Source organism: Chionomys nivalis, chromosome 1, assembly GCF_950005125.1.
Source record: "Chionomys nivalis chromosome 1, mChiNiv1.1, whole genome shotgun sequence".
Lineage (NCBI taxonomy): Eukaryota > Metazoa > Chordata > Mammalia > Rodentia > Cricetidae > Chionomys > Chionomys nivalis.
In genome coordinates, this window is record NC_080086.1 from 82,870,743 (window position 1) to 82,881,003 (window position 10,261).

At 40.7% G+C, this 10,261-nt stretch overlaps 1 pseudogene and 1 gene segment (V, D, J or C); both read right to left on the reverse strand.

Annotated features, from left to right (window-relative positions):
- Positions 1-2,818: 2,818 nt before the first annotated feature.
- Positions 2,819-3,345, reverse strand: LOC130878802 (immunoglobulin kappa variable 1-39-like). The segment is given in 2 exon segments: positions 2,819-3,141; positions 3,267-3,345. Coding segments are annotated over 2 exon segments (372 nt in total).
- Positions 3,346-7,055: 3,710 nt separating this feature from the next.
- LOC130878931 (serine/threonine-protein phosphatase CPPED1-like) lies at positions 7,056-10,034 on the reverse strand (annotated as a pseudogene).
- Positions 10,035-10,261: the final 227 nt, after the last annotated feature.

Genomic DNA, 10,261 nt, shown 5'->3' on the forward strand with positions numbered 1-10,261 from the left:
AGAAGATATTACATACAATGAACACCAGCCATTTGGGCTATATAAGAACACAAAGCAATTGATAAACCTTCAGAGGTACCAACAGCCCTACCTCTAAAATGGTTAACTGAGAAACCAATATGGGTTAAGCAGGGCCTCTAGCTGAGAAAAAGTTGCAGGCTTTAGAACAGCTGGTACAAGAGCAACTAGATGCTCATCATATAGAATAATCTACCAGCCCTATGAATTCTCCTGTATTTGTTATTAAAAAGAAATCTGGAAAATGGAGAATGGTGACAGATCTAAGGTCTATCAACAAGATTATTCAACATATAGGCCCTCTGTAACCAAAGGGATGGCCTCTCATAGTTATTGATTTAAAGGATTGTTTCTTCACTATGCCTTTACAAGAAAAGGATAGAGAAAAAATTGCCTTCACAGTGCCTACTTATAATAATTCTCAGTCTATTAGAAGATATGGACCAGGTGTTTTATATCCTGCAGCTTTGATGTTGTTGTTGTTGTTAAAGGCCACTGTTTAATGCTTATTTTTTTTTTCAGTTAACCATTTTAAAGGCAGGGCCTTCAGTACCTCTGAGGGTTTGTCAATTGCTTTATGTTCTTGTACTGCCTGAATGCCTTTGATCTTTGCCTAAAATTCCTTTTAATATCTTTTCCAGTAATTACCTATGGATATTTTCCTTTGTTTAGAATATTGGTTACAAGTTGTTATGGATAATGGTCAGAAGAAATGCTAAACCAAGGATATTAGATTCAGAGCTCTTTTTTTTGTTTGTTTTAGGGGAAAGTACTGTGGAACAATGGTCTTTTATCCTGTCACTTGTATTACTTTTAATAAATGCTGATTGACCAGTAGCCAGTCCGAAATATAGGTAGGATGATGGCAACCAAGCAGGAAGTGGATGGGTGGCAACAAGAATTCTGGAAAGAGGGAAGGGAAGTTTCAGTCTGCAGTCGTGAACCAGCATTGGAGAAAGCAAGATGTGACTGCCTCGCCTAAAAAGATACCACGCCACGTGACTAACACAGACAAGAATTATGGACTGATATTAATTATAAGAAGTCAAGGCATTTTCAAAATACATGTGTTGGATTAATCCAGCAGCATTGATAATCAAATGTTGTTTAGCAGCTCCTTCCTCAGCAGTCATACAATTCAAGGACAACACAATAATATATAGTATTCAGACTCTCTGTTTATTTTCCATCTTCATGTGGCTTTATTTTAAACTTTATTTCTTTTCTTTTTAATATCAATTTTTGTGTTATTGACACAGGATTTTTATGTACATCTTTGGCTGTCCTGAATCTCACTCTGTAGACCAGGCTGTCATTGAACTCATAGAGATCCACCTGCCTCTGCCTCCCAAGTGCTGGGATTAAAGGTCTGTGCAACCACACCCAACTACTCTCTTTTCTTTCTTCCTTCCTTCCTTTCTTTCTTCCTTCCTTCCTTCCTTCCTTCCTTCCTTCCTTCCTTCCTTCCTTCCTTCTTTCCTTTCTTCCTTTCTTTAAGGACGTTATCCTTTTTTTTTTCTCTCCCAAGCCTACGTATTTTTAAACACACTGTAAACTGTTTAGAGGTTTTCTTCATCTTTGAATCCATATTTACTGTATATCTCTTTTTCTGATCACATGAGTCTTTAATTTGCTCTGCAGTATGGCTAGAATTAAAGCCATGACTTTGACGGTTGGATCTATCTCATTACTTAGCTTTCTGAGAGTATAGCCTCATGGTACTGGTCAGAGTCATATTAATTGCCACAACTCTATGGAGTTTCATGGTCCCTGTGACCACCAAGAAGCATGCTGTCAGCTATTCATAAACACTATTTAAGTTTTTCTTTGTGAGGCCTTTTAAAAGAGCTGCTGGGTTTTTGCAGCTAAAGCCAAGTCAGGAAATCTCTCTTAAATGAGATGCACTTGCCTCTCGCAAACAGAGCCCACCCAATAAAATGCTGCTACCAAAAAGCTGTACTTAACTCTTTTCTTTTAGTGCTAGAATTCCTTCCCAAACTCTCTCAGGTTTTAATTTGATTTAGTTGTTCACATTGGTGCCATTTTCTGTCTGGGGTTTTCTGTCCCATCGGGTTCTACAGCCATTCAGTCCCAAAGAAAGACACAGAGGTTTCCATTAATCATAAACTGGTTGACCTATTAGTTCAGGCTTTTTATTAACTCTTCTAGCTTACATTAGCCCATAATTCTTGTCTGTGTTAGCCACATGACTTGGTATCTTTTATTAGTGAGGCAATCTCATTTTCCTCTCTGTCTGAGTAGTGACTGCAAATTGACTCTTTTTTTCTTCCCAGAATTCTCCTGTTTTGTTTTCCCCACCTATACTTCCAGCCAGGTTGCCCCACCTATACTTTTTCTCTGGCTACTGGTCAATCAGCATCTTATTAAAATACAAGTATCAAATCTTTACTGGGTACAAGAACATTATTCCACAGCAGTTGTTCATCACTGAAATTTGAAGTCAAAGGAAACGAATCTCACTATCCATCAGCACCTGTGGTAAACCATATGAGGCAAGGATTGAGCTTTTCCTGTGGTATATCACATGCATATTGAAGCATCAGCAGTGTCTCTTTGAACTTTCAGACTTATCCAAAGACCACAGAGGTAGCCAGTTAATTATCTGTTGTGGTAGATGCACTCTGAATGCTGGCAGAGGACCAGAGAAAGAAGGATAAATAGATATATGGACACTTTTAAACAAAACTATTTCTTGATATACAAGAAGTCTTAACAAATAAGCATATGAGTAGTAGCAAATGAGGAAGCACAGCCTCCAACTCTTACTTCCCTAGGTGGTTTATGTCATGGCTTGTATCACTGTGTGAGGAGTATTGTAATGCTGTAGACAAAAATAAGTTGCAACATCTTCAGGCTCCACGCTACCAATGGTTAGAGTGAAACTTTTTCCAGAATATTGGCCACTGAACCTTGATGGGACACCAGATTGCAAATTATTTGCATATTTGATCAAGAGTGTAGGAGCTTTTTCTGATTTCTGCTGGTACCAGTTTAATTCATTGTTGATGCCCTGACTTGCCAGGCAAGTGATAGTCACTTTGTCTCCTAGAGATGCTGACAGGAATGGAGGAGACTGTGTCACTTGAATGTCACATCTGGCACCTGACAGTAAGAAAAGAAGCCAATAAAAATAACACAGTTAACAATGTTATAATAAGGATTCCCTGATTAGAAAAAAAGTGATGTCTACTCTGTGCTGAAAAGATTTTCTATCCTGTGCAACTTACCTGAGAGCCAGAGTAAAAAAATTGCTAGAGTCTGAGCAGGAGCTTTCATGGCTATGGTGTGTCCTGACTGGAGATGACTCCTGCAGGGACTGTGAACAGTCAGTTAAAAATCTGTCTGTTAAGGGGGTTATGCTCTGGGTACATGCAAATCAGCAAATCAGGCCTGTGGACAGCTGCAGTGTTTGCTCATCTCAGTAACACAGGAACTCTAAGTATATAGGGATGCTCTACCAGTCCTGAGAGACACAAGTTGCTATTAAGAAAGCATTCCCCCAAGGGACTACATGATATAATTATTCTAGTGTCTTTAAATAGAGAGGTTCTGTTTTATTTTGTTTAGTGTAGTTTTGTTTTCTTACTGCAAGAATAAAAATCATACTTTTCTTTCTAACTTTGAATATAAGATGGACAGTTGGAGATTTAATTCTTTAGAAACTGCAAGAAATTTATGTTGAAGCCAAAATATTTTCTATTTTCTTCTCCTGGGTTTTACATGATAAATCACCAGTACAAGCCATGGACAGATATATAAATTTGATTGAAAGTTAGATACATAGAAGGGAACAAAGGTAGCTCAGTATATATGCATACATTTATAATTATAATTTAAAATAATGAAATGTAAAAATACCCTTTGATAAACAGAGTTTAATTATCTATGGGGAAGGACCTAGATATTGAGTGTCAAAACTAAATTGTTGCCTTTATATAGGGTTGTCCTCTATTTCTCAAGTTCAATTTAGGGAACTTATTATCTGCCTTTTTGAAGTCTCTAGCATGTCTCTTTCTGTAAGAACACTAAATAATTCCCAGATCAATGTCTGCTACACTCTGGGATGATCATTTATAATCTTTCTTATTCAGTCTCTTCCCTTTTAAAAGCAAAGACAATGCATACTAAGTTATTCCTTGAAATCACTCTGTTTCACAAACCTGCAAAGTCCACATCAACTAGCTTTTCTAGTTCTATTTCACATCGGGATAGTTACTTGTTTTTTTTTTCCCTTGGGGTGGGGCTTAATTTTGGGGAGAGAGGGAGCTGTCAATCATCAGTTTCCTGAGGCAGGGTTTCACTGTAGAGGGAGAGAGAGCTGGCAGTCCACTGGCAGTCATCCTGAATTCAGCAAACCCCCAATCCCAGCAGAGGTTACGTCCTGTCCCATTCTGTCACCCCCAGGTCACTCCAGGCCCGATTTCCAGTCCCCTGCCCCCATTCCCCATCCCCTAGCCTCACATCAGGTACTCTGAGGTCACTTCAGGTCCCCCTGTGTCACCCCAGGGTGACCCCGCCCCTCCTCCCAGTCCCTACCCTACTCCCAAGCTCCCACTATCACTCATGGATGTGGTAGCCTGCTGCTTCTAGCTGTAGATGAGCTCTGCCCCCTCCTCCTGGGCTGCCTCCATTTCTGGGCTGACCCCCTGTCACAGAAGGCCTTGGTGGTAGACAACCTCTGCCCCCTGGCAGACTTCAATCTCCAGGCAGGCTGGGCTGGCAGGAGAGGATACACTGGGAAGTGAGGCAGTAAGACAGGAAGTAGCAGGGCACAGGGGCTCCTGGTTGTAACTGCTGGGAGAGCAGGGAAATTTGGGAGTTGGGGGTGGGGACTGGGAAGGGGGAAGGGATAAGGGACAGGCAAGGCAGTGAGGAATAGGCTTAGGGGAATCTCCAGGTTATACCTCAGGAAGGGGGGATCATGAGAGTTGGGGGCAAGGATAGTTAGTTTAATATCAATTTGACATGAGCTAAAGTCATCTGAGAGAGTAAACTGATAATATGTCTCCATAAGATAATACTGTATACAATCCTATAGATAATTTTCTTAGTAACTAATTGATGGGGGAGGGCTCAACTCATTGTAGGTAAAGCCACACCTGGGTCCAGGGATCCACTAGAAAGCATATTAAGCTAATCACAAGATCACAAGAAGTAAAGCCTTCCCTTGTATTCTATATTAACTGCTGCCTTCAAATTCCTGCCCTGTTAGATATCCTGACCTTTCTTCTTTTGATGATGTACAGTTATGTGGAAGCATATGCCAAATATACCCTTTCCTCCCCAATTTGGTTTTGGCCATGGTTTTTCATCACATTTATAGCAACACTAAGACACACATTAAAAAGCAAATTTAAATTTCTTGTGCTACCTAACAATAAACTCTGATGTGTCACCAATCTGTAACAATTAATTTTTTTATCTTTTGTCCCATATGAAATTGCATATAAAATTATCTTTTTATTTAATTTCTCATGATTTTGCTACATTGACAAAAACATTTTAAAATGAAAGTTTTTCAATTCATTAGGCTTTGTAGTTCATTTATAAAAAGTGGGTTTTTAAACTCAGTTTAAGATTCCCCCATGCAAAACTTCTTTTTCAGGACACTGCAAAATTTCTGTGGCAGAAGATAGAAGCCCTGGTTACTTGAGCATCAGACAAGAAGATGCATGGAGGAAAAGTCATAGAGGTCAAAGCTCCCAGAGGAGGCAACAGAGCAGATTCCACCATGAAAAGTATTATTTTAAGTAACTCACACTATTTTTTTTTTGTCCAGGGATATTGAATTTCTGTCGCAATTAACATGGTACAGTTTGCTCAGTGACAGTTCTGTCTTGTTCCGAGAGAAGTCGGCATCAAGTCTAGTTTTCCTACCAGGTTCATTGTGATCTCATAATGCTATTGGCAGTTTGCAGCAGGAAATTATAAAAGGGGCAGACACATGGATTATACAGGGAATTCATTTCACAGCCTCTGTTCTGGTCCTCTGGAATATAGAGTCTTTATAAGATGTTGACACTTGTCATCAGAAAGGGAAATGTAGTGATGGGCAAGCAGGCCTGCTTTTCGTTCTGCCCAGCTTTCACATGGCTAGCTTAGCCCCAGAATTAATAACATGGAAACTGCATTCTTTTAAATACTGCCTGGCCCGTTAGTTCTAGCCTCTTATCAGCTAATTCTCACATCTTGATTAACCCATTTCTAATAATCTGTGTAGCACCACGAGGTGGTGGCTTACTGGGAAAGATTCAGCATGTATGACCTGGAAGTTGGCTCCATAGCATCTGCCTCACTGCCTTCTTCCTCCCAGCATTCTGTCCCATCTACTCCACCTATCTAAATCCTGCCCTATCAAAAAGCCGAGGCAATTTCTTTATTAACCAATGAAAGTAACACATAGACAGATGACCCACCTACATCAGGCAAACACACCCTCACCTGAACCATCTGTGTTCATACCATCAGCAGTAACAGAAGTCTTGAAATTCCCAGCCAGTGGTGGCTTTGAAGCTCTATGTGGCCCAGGGACAGAGTGGTGCTATTTGGCCTTCCGGGAAAGGAAAAAGGACCTTTGATTTCCCAGCAGTCTGGGAAGTCATGATGACAATTTAACAAAAACACATGCAGTTTGTGTAAAAGAATTTTTGAAGATCACACTTGGGTACTGAACTGGGATTGAAGGCAGAGAGTGGGTATTAACTGTAAGCTGTCAGCAACTGTGGGGTTCAAGATCAGAGTTGAAAGTTGCACAATAATGAGAATTTACCCAAACATCGAGTGGAAAGTCTCACACCATATTTGAAAAATATCCACAGCCTTCTTTTTTTGGTTTTTAAAGGGAAGATGACTATCTTTTGAATATAATTAAGTATAGGTACCAGCACTTTGATTTACATAAAAGAAAATCCATTCACAAACTAGCCCAGTATACTCAGACATTGCTATGAAAGACTGTGAACCTTCTGGCAAGATGAAAGTTTATGGGCATGGAAACTGAGTGGGTACATAGAGAATCACTCTTTCATCAACTCCTTTAGGTCATCTTAAATTTCTCTCTTACTCAGCTCATATAAGCTGTAATAATGATGAACAATTTTCTCAGCAGTGATTCCCAGCCCATTAAGCCCATGGGTTTCTGCCTAGTTGGTACCTGATGGCTGATGAAAACACCATATCAAGATCCTAGTGGGTTCCCCCAGCATTCCTGTGGTAGTGGCCTGAGAACACAACTCTGATACCTTCTCTAGTGAGCTGCCATCTCCTTTCTCACAACCTTGGTGAGGTGGAAGCAGCCATCATCCTCATCAATGCTCTACAGTAACAGTGGGGTATGTTGGAAGACAGTGAAGTGCTGGCACCTCTGCTGCTCTGTGATGCTCAGCTGTTGATCCAGTCAGTGGTCCTGGGACTGCTTCAGTGCAGAACATTAGGAGTCATCATGGACAGTCCCTACTCAGAAGGTGAAATAGTCATCTCCGCATATCTGGCAGTAATCCTCCATGGTCTCAGCTGTGGGAACGTTGCCCAAATCATGGTTGCCACTGACCAGCACCATTGCAATGTCTTGGTCTAATGGCCATTAGTACTTGCTGCTGGCCATTGGTCTGTTCTTTCCACCAAGGATTTCCTAGTACGACATGGATACAGTTGCCAAAGTTGACAAAGAATTTGGGATTTGGGTTCGGCTTGTTGATGGCCTCAACAGCTTTCTCAGTGAGACAGATCTCCTGCTCCCACTCATAGCCATCATTGTCACAATCCCCAGTGGGGCATCTGTACCTTGGATGAAGTAGAAGGGCCTTTCCATTCCCCTTCCTTTTCTGAGAAAAATGTTTTCAGGGACCTTCCCCAGGTTCTGTGGAAAACATTCCCCACTTCTGCATGCCTAGCAACTTTCTGGTCTTGCCCAGACACCTTCTGTGGGAGGGGAGAGTGACTCTACACCACCCTGCAGCACAGCCTGTACAGTTTCTCTGAAAGCATTTTCTTAATGGTTGAGGAGAATGATTTTATTGTAGATTAATGGAAAGTAGAGCCAGAGGCATCTGAAAAATCCCAAAACATGAAGAGAAAGTGATAGACTGAATGAAGTCACCTGAATGGCCAGGTCATGGGTTGGGTGTAAGGTGGGGATAAAAAGAAAGTTCAGAAGCAATTCCACATAACCATGTACTTGATAAGGCAGGCAGGCAGGGTACTGCAAGAGCAATGGAGTATGGGAAAGAACATCACACTGTCAGTACATGAGAAAGTGACAACAGACTGTGTATGATGGAATGCTATGAATATACTATTTCACTAGGGGAGTTCAGGATGAACTACTGGCTATTGTAATATCTTGGAGAGGAAAAGTCATTGTCTTTAGTTGTGTATTGGCAAATGAGCCTACTAATCTCAAACAGATAATTACAAACTAAACTCAAGATCAGAGATATCCTCTTTAAAAGGGGTCACAGACCAAAATAAATGAAAGATACGCACATTTTAATTGGAAATGTAGTGTGGAGAGAAAAGATGTGGTATAAGTGAGAGCAATAATAATTCAATATATGTGCATGTATAAAATTGTCAACAAACAAATTACACCAATGAAAAAGAATAATATTTAAAGCATTGTAAAACATCACAGAAAGTAAAAGTAATGATGAATTAATTCAAATATAAGACCAATCTAAAAAATTATAAACAAGAAAAAGGGGGACTTAATTGATGATTCAGCATGGTCAGAGCATGAACAGATATTTTTATCCTACTGAAACTACCCAAATTGTCTCTAAAAATAGAAATATAGAACTCTGAAGAGGAGACAATATTGTTGAGCTTTGACGTTTCAGGAACATTTTTCATAGAGCAAATTTGAGCTGAGCCACAGGACTGGGCAGCATTTTTCTTGGGACATATTTATGAAGTCATGGATATGACATATTACTAAGGAGGTAAACTAGACATGAATGATAAAGCCCCCCAAATGCTTAGAGATTAGAAGTGTCACAACTTAGAGGCGCAGTTGGGAATCAAGGAATACTAAGTGTTACAACTCAGGTAAAGAGTTCTGTGGCCGTCAGGAGCCAAGGTATATTGAGTGTTACAGTAGGTTGAAGAGGGCTCTGGCAGTTGGTAGCCAAGGAAAGCATAGACCACAATAAGAGTAGAAACTTACTGCAGTGCTCTCGGAAAGATTTCCCCAAAGTGACAGCTCTACTCCTGCAAGAGAGGACTTCCCCAGCAACGTTGGTACATGTGGGCTCTGGCTCTCTAGAGTGTAGCAACTCTGCTCTGCTAAGGGAAGTTTTCCTCAACTAAAGTGTTACAGCCCTGTTCTGTTAGGCTTCAAACCTCTCTGGTGAAGTTGTAACAAGTAAGACTTGCTAAGGGAAGGCTTCCTCAGTCTCTGCCTCTGTGAAAGAAGCTCTTCACCCAAACTTTGTTCAAGAGATTTATTTGTATGCCTCTACCAGGGTGGAAGAAAAGTAGCCACAAGCTGAACAGGCACAGAGCTTATATAGGACTTCTTAGGGGCAGAGTTTTACCAGGGAGAAGGATTAGTTTTTTCCTGCTCTGGGATTGGTTAGTTTAGTTGATCAGGGGCAGAGATGACTGATTTCAGAGCCAAAATTTGTTTCTTTCACTGTTTAAGCATTTGGCTCTAGTTTTGGGGGCAAGAATATTTCTTTTACTGACTCTGATTCTAGGGACAAAGTGTGTTTCTTTGGCACTGGTTTCAGAGTGAGGGCAAGTTTCTTTGGTTCTGGCTTTAGGGCTAAGGTATGTTTTTCACTGGCTCAGGTCTCAGAACTGGAGTGTGTTTCTTTTACTGGCTCTGGTTTCAGATCCAGGGTGGGTTTCTTCAGTTGGCTGTTTTGTCCTACAGAGGCTTTTCCACTGGTGTATAGCCATTATTGTGTTTAAAGTTTGTCTCACCTGTGTTGGTTCTGTTCCCTGTATGTTAGCCCTACCTTTCGGATATTGTATAGTTCTTTCAGGTCCAACATTTTGAGGTCTCAGATGTGCACCGTGCTTCTTTTTCACCACTTCATGATGGGCCACTCAAGGATTCCTGACAGGGAATCCAACCCTGTCATAAGGACACCTGACCTCAGCAGTTCTCTGAAACTCCAGAGAAAAATCAACATCCCCTGCTGTGGGACAGTGGTCTGTATCCTGTCAATTCTATTTTAAATAAACACTTATTGTCCAGTAGCCAGGCAGAAAGTATAGG